The sequence below is a fragment of the Triticum dicoccoides genome, chromosome 6B (genome assembly GCF_002162155.2).
Source record: "Triticum dicoccoides isolate Atlit2015 ecotype Zavitan chromosome 6B, WEW_v2.0, whole genome shotgun sequence".
Taxonomy (NCBI): domain Eukaryota; kingdom Viridiplantae; phylum Streptophyta; class Magnoliopsida; order Poales; family Poaceae; genus Triticum; species Triticum dicoccoides.
In genome coordinates, this window is record NC_041391.1 from 36276294 (window position 1) to 36293362 (window position 17069).

At 44.6% G+C, this 17069-nt stretch overlaps 1 protein-coding gene across 2 annotated transcripts; it reads left to right on the forward strand.

Annotated features, from left to right (window-relative positions):
• The first annotated feature begins 7127 nt into the window (after positions 1–7127).
• LOC119322323 lies at positions 7128–10704 on the forward strand. 2 transcript variants are annotated; one of them, XM_037595818.1, is made up of 4 exons: positions 7128–7465; positions 7568–7665; positions 9427–9543; positions 10550–10704. In XM_037595818.1, exons 1-4 carry the CDS (start codon positions 7406–7408, stop codon positions 10581–10583), a joined length of 309 nt encoding a protein of 102 aa, XP_037451715.1. In that variant the 5' UTR covers positions 7128–7405; the 3' UTR covers positions 10584–10704. The 2 variants fall into 2 exon arrangements, with proteins under 2 accessions (XP_037451715.1, XP_037451714.1); XM_037595817.1 differs by lacking the exon at positions 10550–10704 and having other exon boundaries at positions 9427–9920.
• The last annotated feature ends 6365 nt before the right edge of the window (positions 10705–17069 follow it).

Consider the following 17069-nt stretch of genomic DNA (forward strand, 5'->3'; position numbering starts at 1 on the left):
CATTTTTGTTCTCTTTAGCCACCTTTTCCCTATGTGAGGACAACAAACCAATCGACCTGGTCATTCTCTATTGCGTTGTCATGCCTTTCTACCCTTCTTCAACCAAGAGACACGATTCTCGTTCCTTAGCTACTGATTTTCCCCTTTTCAACCTAGATGCGGGATCGATGCCTACTACCTTGGACAGTACAGTCTCCCTTCCTTTCCTTATTCAACCCATACATGCATTAATCTGCATGAAGTAGGGTTTCCATTAATAGTGCAAATTATGATTTTCGTCTGCATGGCCAACAGAGCAGAGGATAGCAAATTGGGAAGATGGTGGAGTGGAAAAATATCCACATGCAACGACGTGCCAGATGGGGCAATAGAACAAGGGTATGGTTCGAAAAGAGGTAGCATACCTGAGGGTCGGCGGGAAGTGGCTTCGCTCGTGGTCGTCGTCCTCCGCACACACTATGACAGCGATCCCGCACAGGCGCTAGGTCTGAGAGGACGGCCTCGCTCGCCGATGACGAGTGCGTCAACCCTGCACACCCTTTTCTTCCCCGGCGGATCTGTGACCACCAGTGAGGAGGGAGAGAGGGGCCATATTTTTAGATCTGGAGAGAGGGTGGTAGTGTGAGAAGCAAGTGGGCAGCCCTTGGCAAGAAAGCGCTGAAGCTCCAGCCTATATATCTTCTTTATACTACTAGTACTGGAGGTGGAGTAGTGGTAGAGTAGTTTATATTTTCTCTACGTACAGTACCAGTTAGTCGTGCTTCAAAACTGAATGGCGTGGCATTAAAAGAATAAAGGCCGATAACTAATGCGGCACCTCCGAACAACGCGGCCAAATCGCATTTTGCACGAGAAATTACACACCATGTCTCGTTGACATGTGGTCCCGTTCCAAATATCAGTGAGACGACGGCGAGTAGTAGGAGTATTTCCGAACCGATGTGTAGGCCGGGGCGCCCCTTCGTGAACCGTGGCAAACTGGCAACCGTCCACCGACTCTTCACCTTTCCCTCTCGATTTGGAATTGCTGTCGCATGCTCTTCCTCTCCCTCCTCCATTTTCCTTCAGCCCTTCACCCTTTCTTCTGCCATTGTTCGATCGTCTTCTCCATGGAGGGAACAGGACGGAAACGACCCTGTTATTCTTGCCCCGATCTAAAAGATGACGTGGTGGAGGAACTCATTGATCGGTGTGACGTCATCACCTCGTCTAGCATGGCAGGTTCATTCAAGCCCATTCTCGACTCAACTAATAACATCATTACAAGGAACCCAAGAGTCAAGGAGCGGTTTGATCTCCCCTGTCTTCTTCGTCATGATCCTGATGACTGGCGCCGTCAAGACGGAGGCCTCGCCCTGTGCAAGTTGATGCCGCTTGATAATGATACGTATGATGTTAAGATGCCATCGCTTGAGGGCAAGGCTTGGGCAGGCGCAAATGGAGATTGGGTTGTTTACATTGGGTCCAACTGCGAGTGGGAACTTGTGAATGTGTACACTCATGATCGGGTTCCACTTCCAAAAATCTCAGCAGACTGCCCAGAGATTGAGCACACCGGTATTGTACGCACGTTCAAAAACAATGATGGTGACTGTCTTCTATGGAAGATAGCAATTTCTCGAGTCCCCAACCGCTCTTGGAATTACAACAACTATGAAGTTGTTGCTATCTTCGACAAGCTTGTTGCCGTCGTCAGTGGTTTGACTGGATGGATATTGCTCAAAAATCAGTTTCTGTACACGGATGAGTACTGTGATGCAATTCAATACGAGGGCCTTGTGTTTGCTGCCACCACTTGTGGCACTGTTTTTGCATGGCATCCTTGTTGTTTCAGTACATTTGTCTTCAACCATAATTATAATTGTTTCATCCACATGCATGCGGGTAGCAAGGCTGGTCTTATTGGGGAGTAACTTAGACTAGTAACATGCATATGTTACTAGTTTATGTTACTACCTCTATAGTGCATAGTATCTTAGATTAGTATCATAGATGGTCTCATTTATTGCCATGCATGACACATAGTAGCATCACATTTATTATGTTACGGTAACTACCTATGTTACTATAACCATCTCTCTCTTCCTTAATTGCATGCCTTACTAATTAACCTTCTTCTTGTGTTTACAAGGTCCTGTGAACATTCCACCACCTATACTTGAAGATTTTTATAACCAAGGGGGAGATGATGATGGTGATGATCACGAGCATGAGGACGAGCAGCGCCCATATACTATTTGGCGCCTGGCAACTAATTCCGATGGATCACCTCTTCTCGTGTGTATACAGCCCACTGATGATGTTACTGCTAAGGAAGCAGGTGTAGTCTCCCATGGTCGCACTCTCCGGACCTATTCCAACACCCGTTGCATGGTATTCGAGATGGATAGTAGTGTGCTAGCGCCAACTCCTTCTCCCTGGTACAGAATTGATAGTCTTGGAGAAAACTCGCTCTTCCTTGGACAAAACTATCCAATGATGGTGAAAGGCGATCCAACTGCTGTTGACACAACGTTACTACCATTTATGAGAAGCAACTGTGTCTATACCTCGGACATTTGGGTGGTTCCCTACCCTGGTACTGATATAGTAGGCCGCTTCAGCCTGGATGATCAGTCCTGCGTTGGTCTCCAGATCGACAATGGATGGCCCGTCCCAGAGAATCACTTGTGGTTCAAAGCAAGCGTTTCCAACGCCGAGGAATGGTTGAGTTGAAGTTCATTTCATTGCTTGTTATTTGTTGCGTGGTGAAAACTTTAGTATTTATAATGTATCCTCGTTGTCGATGTGGGTTGATGACCTGTTGTATGTAATAAAATGATATGCCTGTGATAAACTTACTAAATTTATGAATGGCTTTCGAGTTGCTTCTGTGAGTGAGGTATGCGACGACGCAAAATTTATATTTTCCGAATACATAATTGTACATGCATTGCAACATGTTATCCGATGGGGCCAATCAACAATAGTAGTACACTATTTGTACTAGCTTCACATGCTTTGCGCGTCGTGCGGGTGTTTTTACTGTAGCCATACTGTACTACGTAACCAGCACCTCGAATCCTCGATACTAGTAGTACTATATAGAACTAACTAGTAGGAGTAGTAGGGTGGCATGGGCCAGAACAAGCATTCACGTCCAGGAGTACGGCACACGCCACCAGCACGACTTCCATCTGACATCATATTTCTTGGAGTCTGTGCTAGAGCAATCTCTTCAACCTCATCATTTCTCTAACTCAGCCATCGCGCGGCGGGCGAGGTGGGGGTTTGCCGATAGTCGTTTTCCTTAACTGCGGTCCCACTTGTAAGGCAAACTGCAACGCACGACCCCAAACGGACCTCCGTTTTGCACGAACTCCAATGATAATTTTGACTAGAAAAACAAGACCAAAGAAAACAAGAACCACAAGAATACATTTTACTACTCTTGTAAGTTGGATTAGTGCCTTCTTGATGCATTCGTTGTTGATCTGCGGAGGCTCAATCTTGCGTGCTTCTTTCTTCTTTGAGTGTAAAGAAGTAGACGTTGCTTCCTCACATCTAGTCTCATGTCTAGCCTCTATTCTAGTACTCCCTCTGGTCCGTTTTTCTCTGCGTCTAAGCAGCAACACGCATACCAAGTAGGAGTATCAACAAGTGCACTAATCTCATCTATAGCCTCTGTGTAGCTAAAAGTGATAGAACATCTACTAAATTGCGCTCTATCAATATATGGATGTACTCTTCTTCCCAATACAAAAACTTGCATCCATTCTAGTCCCTCCGTTGCACAATACATGCCTTCTATTTGTCCAAATATATATGTATCTAGACATGTTTTAGTATATAGGCACATCCATTTTTGGACAAATGGAAGTCAAGTATTTTGGAACGGAGGGAGTAAACAATAAAAAATTTAAGTTAGCACAACTAGTCTAATCTGAGAGCACAACCGAAGATTTGGTCAGGTTCTTCCTCCTTTTGCCGACACGTGGGACATCCAGCATCCAGGTCATGTCATGAAAGAAAATAGAGTGGTAGTTGATAAGTTGAAGTCACGAGATGTGCATCTTGAGTTAAACTGTAAATAGAATCTTACTACTCTTGAGTAACTCCAAAAGCGGCCACCGAAGATCTTTCTTGGATTTGTTTTTCATCACCAGCACATCGAGGTGAAAGATGTGCAGGTTCAGTGGGTCCGCTTGCGTTTTCATTGACATGTGGGACCGCATGTGAGCAAACAGACGACGGGCTCCACGTGTCCGCTGGGTGGCTGAGAAGAGAGATAGAGGAGTGCTGAGCACGGACTGTAGGAAATTTGTTCTACGTACTGTACCTCGATATAGGCTCGATATAGTGGGGTGGCATGGGCCATAACTAGCATTCACGTCTAGCACTACGGCACACGCCACCCACACAAGTCCCATCCGACACCAATTTTCTTGGAGTCCATGCTACAGCCATCTCTTCTCCCTCCTGTTTTCTCAGCCATCGCGCGGTGGGCGGGGTGGGGGTTTGTCGATAGTCGGTTTGCTCAACTACGGTCCCACTTGTAAGTGAAAATGCAACACTGCACGCATTCCCGCTTGAGCGGCGTGCCGGACCAACCGTGTGGGGGTGCGATGCGAACACGGCAGGTTTTTCCTTTTGAACTCGTAACTTGTAAAATTTGGTTCTGCTCCATGGCGCGATCGATAGATAGAAAATAACGATTTTGCCTAGAGTAATGAGAAGTTTGGTTCTGGCGCCGTTCATGCATGGAGTACGTATGAAAATTATGAAGTTGATGCGAAAGGTAAGATAATTACTGTAGTATCATATACTACTACATGGATTTGACGGAAAGACAAAAATACATATGGATCCATCAACAACATCCTCATGCCCTAGTGCGCCGGGTCACCAACCGACGTGTGAGGAGCAGCGGCGTTGGCGGCGAGCTCAACATGCTTCTGAACAGTGTGTCCAAGGTTGCCCTGTGGTCCAAGAAGGCCAGCGTCCTATCATCCTCCTCTTGCATGCGCGTAGACGTGGGTGATTATGTCCATGGTGTCTTGCTGTGCTACGCGCTGCGCGGCGAGCGCGACCTCAAGGTGGACATTCTCCGGTGCGACGGCGGGCAGTCGCAGGGCCACCAGTGCGTCGAAGAGGTTGTCACCATAGTGGTTGTTGAGGGTGGCATGCATCACAGAGCCTGGGCGCGTCGGCTGAAGGCTTACCTCAAAGTCATCCGTGAGCTTCTTGACGACGGTGAACTTGTCGAGGAAACCGACGAGGACCTCGTCGAACAAGGAGACGAAGTTGTCGTCCAAGCGGCCCCTCGCCCTGCCGGCCTCAAGCAATACTACATGGAGACGTTCCTCATTGCTGGGCCGCAGGCCGGCGTCGTGGACCATCTGGCACAACTGGCTGATGCTCGCTCTCATCGCCTCCATGGGTCTAGCTTAGCTTCTACTAGTCAACTGATCTTGCGATTCGAGTGATCACTCTTGCCCTTGGTTAGCGTGCGTAGGTGCGTAAGATTTCGTACTACTCCTCGGCCCTCTACTGCACTTGCCTTTGGCTGTATGATAGGTGGGCCAGCCACCCCCTGGGCCCACGTGTCATTCACCCAAAGGCAGTTGCCGTAAGTCAATGAAGCTGCGCCCCCTCCGTGCCGGTGCAGTATAGTCAGCTCACCGGGCCTCTAGTTGGGGCCAAACGGGAGAAGTTTGATGATTGTTGGTTTATTGGTCCCCTTTGCATTTTGCGCCAAGTTTTGACATTTGATTTAACTAATAAAATGTTAATGCATGTAAACAAAAATGTTGTGTAAGTCACATTACGAAAACCAAATAATCCCAAAACACTTAGGCACGGTGCATTAACTCCCAACTTGTTTCTTATTTCGTGACATATCAACCAATGAGAGATGTGGGCCGTGCATGCTTTCAATGACTTGAGACTACAAAACATGACATGTAGTGTTTAGTTCATTGCATCATTGGATGTCATCCTATTAAGACTCTAGTTAGCAAGAAAACATTAAGTTCTCTTGCCGATAGGAATAAAACACCATGTTTTGATTTACAAAGGGAGTAGTACATTTTTTGTGACATGCATTACTAGATATTGCTAGTCAAATACTAAAATCCAGATGGACGTGGTAGTACTCCTAAATCCAGATGGTGGTGCTACTAGTACTAGTAGTAGTACTACCAATGTAGTACTCCTAGGAGTACTAGCACTGTACTACCCGTTGGTCAAATTATTACGTGCTGCTCTTCACAGTGAAGTGACAAGACCCTGCGCTGGAGATGACACCTGAGTATAGGCGCCATGTTTGGCATACCATAGTCAGCCTCACCGTCTGCAGTCATTATCATCATGGTTGTAGAGCTAGCGTGCTTACAACTAGCCCTGTTCGACATAATTTCCCGTGCGTAGATGCCCGTGCATTGCACGGAACGCCAAGATTGGGGGTGGACTGCTCCGGCAGTGGCCATCGCGCCATATTTTTCCACCGCCTTCTAGATGTGGTGGGGAGGAGATAAGGCTGATTGTGAGAGAGAAGGAGTTGTTTGTAAATAGGGAACAAGTGTGGGCATATTTTTGAAAAAATGGAGAAGCTTGGTTTGTATGTGTCAGATCTAGATCCAACGGCTACTGATGAAAGATGGGAGGCACAACATCATCACCAACTCATGACCTGTTTGATTCGCAGAATTTTGAAAACGCAGGAACTACAAGAAATCTGTTAATCCATCACAGATTTCTGATGACGTTCTTCTAAGCCGTCACGAAAACCATCACAGACCAGGAAGATGTGAATGGGCTACAAAACGGTAGCCCCTTCATGACGGACATCGAAGGACTATCACGGTAATCGTCATGAATCGACCAACCGGCCTGCTTTTTCTGCCTTTAATACACCATTGGACCGTCACGGACGGGGCTCCTGCTGATGTGTCATGCGTGCCCCTCTGTTTGTCCCACATTTCAGTGAGATGTAATAAAAAACAAAGACGGAAACAGACATAGCGTGCGAGAGAAAGAAAATTTAAGTCGCCAACCCGGGGAGTCAAAATTTTGGAGCCTACCCATTCTTAACCCTAATTCACCTTCCCCTTCTCCCATCTCCTCCTATACAAACCATCAGCCGCCGCCACTCCACCTTTCCTCCTCGCGTCGCTCCATGTCGGCACCGACGGCGCCGACGCTGAACCACCACGCACCAGGCCCCTCCCCATCTATCCTGCGCCGGACACCTCCCCATCTATCCCGTGCCAGACCCCTCCCTATGTACCCCACGCCATGCCCCTCCCCATTCAGATCGCGGCGTTGAGATACTATGGCCCAATGCTACCCTTCGAGCTCAGGCGGCAGTGGTGGCGCTAGGAAGGACTGCTAGATTTGGAAGTACCCGAGGTCGCCGACGGCGGGCATGGATCCAGCTCGATCTGTCGGCGGGCACAGATCTAGATCCATCCGGCGGAGAGCCAACGTGAGTGAGGAATCAACCAACCCCCACACGCTTCTCCTCAGCCCTTTTGTTCGTGGTATTGAGTTCTGATACATTTTTTTATTTGGGTTGGGGGATCTGCAGGTTAGTCTCATGTGGATGGTCAGCGACATTGCAGAGCGGAACAGGGACATGCCCTTCATGCTCGACGATGGCAGCGGCAACATTGATTTCATCAGATGGTGAGTGCAGCTCGGCAAATGGCTTGGTTGTACTTGAGTTCCAGATGTATTTTAGGGCTACAGTTTTAGATTCTTTTTGGATTCCATTGCTGGATGTTTGGTGTGGGATTTGTCCAATGCTGCATCTTTAATCTTCACTAGATTAAAATGTTGTTGGCTGTTAGTACGACAGTGCAAGAAATCCAAAAATGGGAATTAACCTGCAGTTTCTTAACCTGACGAACTACAAGTTACGAGCACTCCAGTTACGTTCACTTCGTTATGAGCACTCCAGTTCCACTCACAACCTGACGAACTACAAGTTAAACTCAGTACTCTGATTGCAAACCTCTCCAACTCAGGGCAATTATCTATATACGAATCCCTCCAATCTGCTGGCCTCTTTTTAGTTCTTTTCGTAATAGCCGATTGCATTCCAAATACACCCTCAACATTCCTAAATGAATCAATCTGCAGATCTATATTGACTCTTCCTTCTTATTCTGAAACCATCTTTTCAAGACAAGTGTACATGCCACATTTTACTTCAGCAGGCTTGAAATTATCACTATAGTGTAATTGTGGATTCAAATAATATGCAGCAACATGCAGAGGCCTATGAAGTTGCGTATGACATCTTTCATCAATTATGTTAAATATTGGAGTGTGGCTGATAAAAAAATAGAAATGGTCAAACTTAACTACAATAAGATTAAGATAGCATATCCAAAAGCTACAATTAAGAATTACTAAGTCAGTACAGTAACATACCTTTTCTTCACATTGTTAAAATTTTGTTTTATTGTATCTTTTGGGTGATCCATCTCATCATATATGAATGACATTGGTGGTTTCTCATCTGAATCCACCAATTGAAGAACTTTTATAATTAGGAGTGCAGCCTTCAGACATGTGGCAACATTAGGCCAAAACCCACGTTTATCCAAAACAATTCCTTGAACGACCTTACCTTCTGTAGAATTCAATCTATGACCCCTCCACTCTATTGAAGTGAACATATTGATCAATGCGCCCTTGTGCTCATGCAGACAACCCAAAGTCAAAGGCAATAGCAAATCTTGTCACTGCTGGCCTACCTAAATCCCTCCCTCCAGTGAACTCTATCAACCAAGTAAGAACCATTGTCATGATGTTGTTGTCTATGTTGTACCAGGAAGCCACACACCCCTGAAGAGCAATAAGTAAAACTAATTGATGTTGTGACATCAATGTTGCACTACACATCTGTTCAAAGTAATCACAATAATATCTTGCACTGCACATGTGTCCATGTCTGGCTTGCATGGCGAGGATGATTAGATTGATTTCTTCCTCTGTTTGGTACGCTTTGTTGTTTGATGTCACCGGGATAGTGGGTTATTCCTCCCTTATTCTTCTGCTCTGATTGAATATTTAAGTTTTGTATCACTATGGTTGCAAACAACGCTGATGCATGACTGGGCTATTATACGCAAACACTAGAATTGTTACTTTGTGTTTCACTTCCTAATGTGGATGAGAGTACATCTTCATCCTGCTGTACTCATTGTTTCTCTAGCATACTAATCTTTGTCCGATTGTGATTGCTTCTCCTTTGATCAAATAGGTGACACGAAGTGAGAGCCTTGAAATGAACTTCATTACTGCCTTGTTGTCTTACTCAATTTAAATATTACCTGACGTCTTAATGTAGCTGTATAAATAATCCTTCCGTTTTCCTTCTTCTTTTCTTTTGCAAGCTAACAATTTAATTGATGCTAAACTTTTTTTTGCTTATTACAGCAGAGATGATGGATTTTGTACTATTGTATTTCCGAAAATGCATGTACACGGAATTGCTATCTCAAGGACTAATGGAAATGAAGATTGCGCGTTTTTGTTTAAGATTACTGCTAGATGGTATATTATTCTCGCTTCAGATTTAGGAGTGTTCGAATTGCTACCTAGTGCAATTGTCCAGTCTCAAAATTTCATTGTTATTACTAGCATATTCTATATTTCTTGGTATTGTTCACACCACACCATTGCTGAAAGCCTACTAGAAAGAATAATTAATCAATGGTGTGCTAAATTAAACTAAAGTGTTATGTATACAATTAGAACTAGATTATTTACTTTATAATTTTTCATTTGGGCAGAGATAATTGTGTGCCTTGTATCCCATCTGATACTGAAGTGTGGGCGGAGATAATTATTTACCTTGTAACATGTTACTATTCTTCACAATTCTCAGGTGTGGTTAATCTAGATGTGAATGTTATGGTTCGAAAGCATCAGACTAAATCTGAACCGTTAGGTTCATCTATGTTCTAAGTGCTTAACTGAAGTTTTCTGATGCTCGCAAATGTTTGCCTTTGTAAAGAATTATACTGTTAGCATAATAAGGTCACTAAGTGCATCATTTAATTGCCTAAAATGGTCTTGGCTTCGAGTGATTTTATTTTACATGCAAAAGGCAAGTTTATTGACAGAAATTAGCTTTAATTGATGAAGAAAGTATGCCTCCAGTATTACTATTTTCATGTTTTGTTAATTATGAAATACATTTTATTTTACGGAATCATCCATTTTAATATACCAAGCTCTGTGCATATAAACTTGATTTTCTATTGTTGTACTTGATGAATATGAAATGATTTGTCCACCCTTTGTTTTAAAATGATGCTGACCTTTCTATGTTTGCATGATAAAATGTCACATTTATAGAACAATTTTTTAAACTTGTAACTAGTCTGCTATTTTCTACCATGCGTTGCCACCATTTTCATGGTACCTTAATATATTAGCGGTGTATCCATCAGATGATTGGTTGGAAAATCAACTAATATTATTACTCTTTAGATTCATTTGGGAGTTGCTAGTTATAACTTGTTATAATTTTGTATGTGTTTTGGATTCTACGCAGGTTTGGCAATGTGGAGATTGAAGTTTTTAAGTAGGAATTACTTGGGTTCGAATAGCTGTCTGGATGCGGTGGTGTAGTGTTGTAGATTAAATCAGCTAATAGTGAATTTTTCCATGGAAGTCATGTTATTTTAAATTAAAAATATGTTTATATCGCATTCTAGATATGCTTGTGATGTTTTGATATTAAACTTTGTTTTTGGAATCAAACTAGATTGTTGAAACTCTGTATTGTCATGTGAACAAATGCTATTTTTTCAATGAATATAATTTGGTTCTCTTGTTGTAAATTGGGCTGTATTGAGAGAAGAGGCTGGACTATGTAAGGGGCAAATGGGTCTGACTAAAAAATCAGGTGGGCTAAATGCAGGACCAAAATAAACAACTAATGGGTTGTATTGGACTGAAATTGTTGGGCTGAAATCCTAATTGGGTTGGTTACTGCATGGGCCTTGCTAGCCTCCACGTCAGATCCACGTAGACGCCATGTTAGGTCCACGTTGCTTCCAGGTCATGTAAATCGTTGACGGTTTTTCTGTCACAATCTAATTTGGGCTGGGCGGGCCTAGGGCAGGTCCATGACGGCCAAGATCCGTCATGGAAGGTATGCTGTCAAATTATGATGCGATATACATGACGGATTTCGTGTCCATCATGGATGGACAGACATGACATATTTTGGTTGATGTGTGATGGACTAGTACCGTCATGTATTAACAAGTTTCTTGTAGTGAGGAATAGGACACGTCAATATTACAAGTTTCAAACTGATGTTACAAATGTTAGGAGTAGTGTTGCACCTAGGAAGAGGGAATTACTAGGAAGTTCACGTAAGAACTTTCATTACTTTAGGTGGATGCAGCGTTATCGTACAAACTAAAATCCACCGCCCTGACAAGTCACTAATGGGCAAATAAATTTTCGAGTCTCTGGCCAGTTGATGTTTCAAATACAAATTCAGCTTCTGCGGAGACTTTGTTATTTAGGCTTAGAGGCTTGCGGTGATCAGCACGCCATTCATTGTTGCGCCAGAGAATGCCAAACCTCATTACCTTGAGCACACATGCCTCCAGAACAAAGAACTTGGCCAATTTAATCTCAGATGTGTTGCCTCGGTAGTCGATCAAATCAATTTCTGTAAGATGGAGATCAAGGCATTCGATGAGATTGTTATAGTGCAGCACATTTTCACTTTCGGGTCTTTTTTTATCTGCAAAAGAATAGAACATATTAGAGCAGCTGGCTGCATAATATTGCCGTGTCATCAAGAGGTACCAATATCATTCGCTCATACGATAGGGTTGGTTGGCTAGTGATATTTTTTCACTGACTCTCTCTCTCTCTCTGTTTCAGTTTCCTCTCATTTAACTAGGAGCACGTGAAGAGCTTGGGCATTTGTTGCCTTCCACTATGTGGCCGATGCCATATTTCGCAAAAGTATGCCACATAATACGCATCGATGTCAAATCAAAAGATTTTGGCGCTCTCGCGATGTGAGAGAGTTGGCACCGCTGTGCACACAGAGCCACATGTATAAACAAATCAATCAAACCAACTACACCAGCCTCTCACTCTCCCAAACAAGTGTTTTTTTATTGCCTCGGTCCTCTCTCTCTCTCCCACGCAATGCTTTTTCATTGCGTGAGTTAATTTGGCACCAGAGCAAAGTAGGTGCTCCAGATTGGGGCACCAGGTGATCAATGGAGGGGCATCGATGCCAAATGCATCAAAAATGAATTTGGCACATGTTTTGGCCTACATAGCCCACTTTTGTACTCCCTCCGTCCCAAAATTCTTGTCTTAAATTTTTCTAAATACGGATGTATCTAGTTACATTTTAGTGTTAGATACATCCGTACCTAAACAAATGTAAGACAAGAATTTTGGGACGGAGGGAATACTACCTCATATTTAGTATAAAATTTTGACCATAGATTTACCTCAGAAAATGCCAATGCATGTCACTAAAAATTACACCATTTGAAATTATGTTCAAATACGAATCCAACGATACAGTTCTTAGTGACATGCATTAACATTTTGTCAGTTAAATCTATGGTCAAATTTTGATACTACAAAATTGGAAGAGTAAACCAGGACGGATGTAGTACTTGCCCTTAGGGTAACCATAGAGTTACTGGAGTAGTCTAAGTTACTTTCCACTATGACTAGCCTAGGCTAATATAGTAGTACAAAATAAAAATGATGCAGGTGATCACGTGAGAAAAAATAGTAAAAACATTTCTTTCGGTGCAGTGCGTAGATGTAGTTTTGAACACTACACTTGTCATCGTAATTTGGGAAAATTACAAAAAAATTGAGCTACGTTGTGATTACCGTTTACTAATAGGAAAGAAGTTTCACCTGGATGAGTAGCTTCTCCGTGCCTGGAAAGCATGTAAGGAATCCAACAACTTGATCCAGATTGGGGCCGATAGATTTTAGTGCTAAGATCTTCACTGTGCGCATGGACTGGGTCAAGCTTGTGGGAATCATTTTCTGGAAGACGGTCGTAAATATATCAAGAAGAAATTTAAAAATGTGAATTTAAAGAAGACGGAGAAGAAGATGAGTGATGTACCTGAACGATTATAGATCCAATAAAGAGTTCGGAGAATTTGGCAGACGAGTACACCAACATTGTCAATTTCGGCGCGTCAATGACCCTGATTTTTGTCGGACCTTCGATATCCGATACAAGCAATCTCTCAAGGAAAGGCGCATTCTCAATGACCATAACATGGAACAGGTGGAGTGATCTCTTCCCAATTGATGTCTTGTTACGGGGCCAGCAAGACACATAAATCCATCGAAGATTTGTCAAGACGATGTGGAGGCTAATGAACCCGTGGATTTGCTCAAGATGAAGGTACTCGAGCGCATACAGCTGCGGAGTAGGTGCTCCATAGCCTTCTTCGAGATGACAACGTCGAAGAGGTCGAGCTGCTTGAGTTGAGGGAGAAGAAGGGCAGGCGCGGCATTAATATGAGGAAGATAGCAGGAGCTGAAGCTGACGCGGCGCAGCGTTGGCATGAGGCGGAGCGCGGACGGCGGCAGAGAGCGACATCGTCCAGCTTCAAAGCTGAGCTCCTCGAGCTAATCTAGGGCAGGGGATAAGTACCACTCGTCGAACTTGGGTTGGACCTTGCAGTTGGTACTGAACATGCGGATGTCAAGGCATCTGGCTGGCCCAGGGTGCGATGAAAGGATCTTGGAGACTGCGGCCATGCGTTTGCAATCCCCGTCGCAGAGGCAGCTGTCGACGGTGAGGTTGAGGGGGACGCAGCGCCAGAGGGGGCGCCACCGCCGGGAGAGCAGGGCGGTCCGCACGACACATTTGGTGGGGAGGAGGCCGATGATGACGAGCAGCATGTCATCGGGGAGGCTGCTGATGAAGTCCAGGCTCGCCGGATGAAGTTTTGGCTCGAGCGGCCTCCGCTTGTTGGCTGCCTCGCCGTCCATCTCAACCGGCGGTGACGCCAGTGTACACGTGTGCTGGTGTGTGTTGTGTGCTGTGTGTGCGTGAGTGCGTCCTTCTATGCATGACGCCGCGCAGTGGTGAATTGTGTGCGAGTGCGTCCTTCGCGCGCAAGAAGTTTGTCCTCAATGCGACCTCAATTTACTAGCATGCAGGGTGCTACCCCGAGTGGTTTCAACTTTGTTTCCTTCACCGCGTGTTAGATGGGCCTCTAGTTTACTTATTTTCACCCACTGCCACATGGGCCAGCACACCAAGATACAGAACACGAGCTGACAACGCAGCATGTGGATTGGTTAACCGGTCAATTAAACAATATACAGAGCTATACGCTGACACAGTGAGCATATAATTCGTCGGTATATAGAGTTCGAGTGAGAGGGGAGGCCCATGAGAGATAGCAGAGAGAGAGACAAAGAGCTACTCCCTCCGTTCGATAATGTAGTTACAACATTTTTTTAAATTCAAACTTTTGAAACTTTGACCAAGTTTATAAAGAAATTAATTATATCGGCAATACCAAAGATAAATGATAGTATGAAGTAAGTACATGTTGTGATAAATCTAATGATCATTCCGGATGTAAATGTTTTTCTCCACATATACCTAGTCAAACTTTTCTGAGGTTTGACTTTTCAAAACATCCATATGCTTATGGACGTGACAGAGTCCCCGACGAGAGAGAGAGAGAGAGAGAGAGAGAGAGAGAGAGAGAGAGAGAGAGAGAGAGTGAAAAAGTGTGTGTGCGTGTGTGAAAGAGACATGGACAACACACGATAAAAGTGGTGAAAAAGCATGTGTGTCTTATGCGAACATATCACACATGCATCTTCGACAACGGAGGCAAGGTGAGGAGATAGTGTGTGGTTGTTTTGAACCAAGAGAGGAAGACCCCTAGCACATGGCCGATAGGGGTCTGACAAACAAGGGAGAGAGGTCGAGAGAGACGTACGGAGAAAATGCAGACATGGGGAGGAGAGAGTGTATGTTTGTCATAGAGAGATCCCCTGGAGCTCGTGATGGGACTACATGGGTGGGAGATCGAGTGGCAAGGTGTGTTCCTGATGGTTAGTAAGATATAATCATACTTAGGAGGGGGGGGGGAGTGCTTGCGCCTATGGCCCTGTTTGGATACTCTAACTCAGTTAGAGCTTAGAGTTAGATTCTAACCCTGAACTAACTCTAAGTAAAGAGGTGTTTGGTTGGCAGGGTTAGATGGAGCGCGGATACGGCGAGGCACCCTCACGGGCGGTGCGAGAGGGAGCGAGGGAGAGGACGAGAAGCTTCGAGGAAGTGGGGAGGGATCTGCTATGGGGAGAGCGAGAGAAAAAAGTGTTTATTAGTGGTCCCGAGAAGAACTAACCCAAATAAGCACCTCTTGGATGGGTTAGTTTTTTTGGATGGCTTTATGCATCTAATCTAAACTAACCCTCCTGTTTGGATCTTTTTGGGTTAGTTGACTCCAAACTAACCCAAACTAACTCTAACCCATGGATCCAAATAGAGCCTATGATGGAGTGAGGGATTATGGTACTTAGGGGGGTGCGTGTCACATGGAGAGAGAACAAGGGCGGAGAGTGTTGGATGGGTCTATATGTATAGCGCGAGCGAGACATGTGTATGTGTGAACCAGGGAGATATAAGGCCCTTTTGGCTTGCGTCGTGAGCATCTTTTGCATGGCCTTGGGTTGTGGCTGGATTTCATGCACGCTTGTTTGGTTGCTACCCTGTGAAAAAGAAAGCCCGCCTGGGCTGGGTTCCCTCTTGCACTTTAATTAGCCTGGCTGAACTCCAGACACTGCAAGTTGCCTGGCCCAAGCGACCGATTTCGAATGCCTGGCGGTGCCTGGTCGTGCGGCCATGAGGCTAACAACAACATGGATGGATATTAGCATTAAATAATTGATGCATGGATTGATTGATGGGACGTCGGTGGTTTTTCTGGCCCAGGCATGAACCAAACGCTTCAGCACCACACAAGCCTGGCCAGGCAGAAATATTTTACATCCCACGTCCACACCAAGCAGTACTGACCATCAAGGCATGACGGTCAGGTCACGAACCAAAATGACCAATAAAGTTTGAGAGATATTGAGGAGCCCCAATAAGGCTAAGTGGTGCGTCAGATAGCTGAGAGGGGGAAAGAGATATTCCATCCGCTCGATAATGTAGTGCATGTAAATTTTTTAGAAGTCAAACTTTGGAAACTTTGATCAGGTTTACGCAAATGTTATTTATATCTACAATACCAAAGATACATCATACAAAACTACATCACATGGTGAATCTAATGGAATATGTGTGACGTACTAGATGTAATTCTTTTTCTCCACGTACATGGTCAAACTTTGTGATGTTTGACTTTTCAATAAATCTATGTGCTATGGACGGAGGTGAGTGCCTCAGTCGAGACAGATCAAGTGCGTGTGCAGGAGAATGATTAAGTGTGCAAAAAGAGTGTGTGTGAAAGAGAAAGTGACAACAAATGATAAATTAGAGAGAGAGTGTGTGTTTTCGTTTCTTATGCGAACATATCACGCATGCATGTCCGAGATGGAAAAATGAGGCGAGGAGATACACGAAGATAGCTAGTGTGTGATTGTTTGCAACAGAGAGAGAGACACCCCTATAACACATGTCCAATAGAGGTTTGGCCAACAAGGAAAAAAGGTCGAGAGAGACACATGGATGGCATGGATGCATGGGTAGGGAGAGAGGGTGTGTTTGTGATAGAGAGATCCCCTCGAGATCGTGAGGGGACTATATGGATGGGAGATCGAGGGAGTGCGTGCGCGATAGAAAGATGCCCCGACAGAAATCGAGATAGACCATGCACATGTTTGTGATGGAGACTAAGATTAGCTAGTCATATACATATACGGGGGACTGCGTGTGCCTACAATTGAGTGAGAGACCATCATACTTGGCTAGCTGGGCATGAGATTGTGTGTGTGTGTGCGTGTGAGATGGAGAGAGAACGATGGAGAGAGATAGAGTTTTAGATGGGCCTATCGAGTGCGAGTGAGATATGCATGTGTATGTG

Excerpts from the sequence above, each read along its gene's own strand:
- LOC119322323 (XM_037595817.1), top strand. The coding sequence starts at position 7,406 with ATGGATCCAGCTCGATCTGTCGGCGGGCACAGATCTAGATCCATCCGG. Across the intron at positions 7,466-7,567 it reads CCATCCGGCGGAGAGCCAAC|GTTAGTCTCATGTGGATGGT; the intron begins GTGAGTGAGGAA and ends GGGGATCTGCAG. Across the intron at positions 7,666-9,426 it reads AACATTGATTTCATCAGATG|CAGAGATGATGGATTTTGTA; the intron begins GTGAGTGCAGCT and ends TGCTTATTACAG.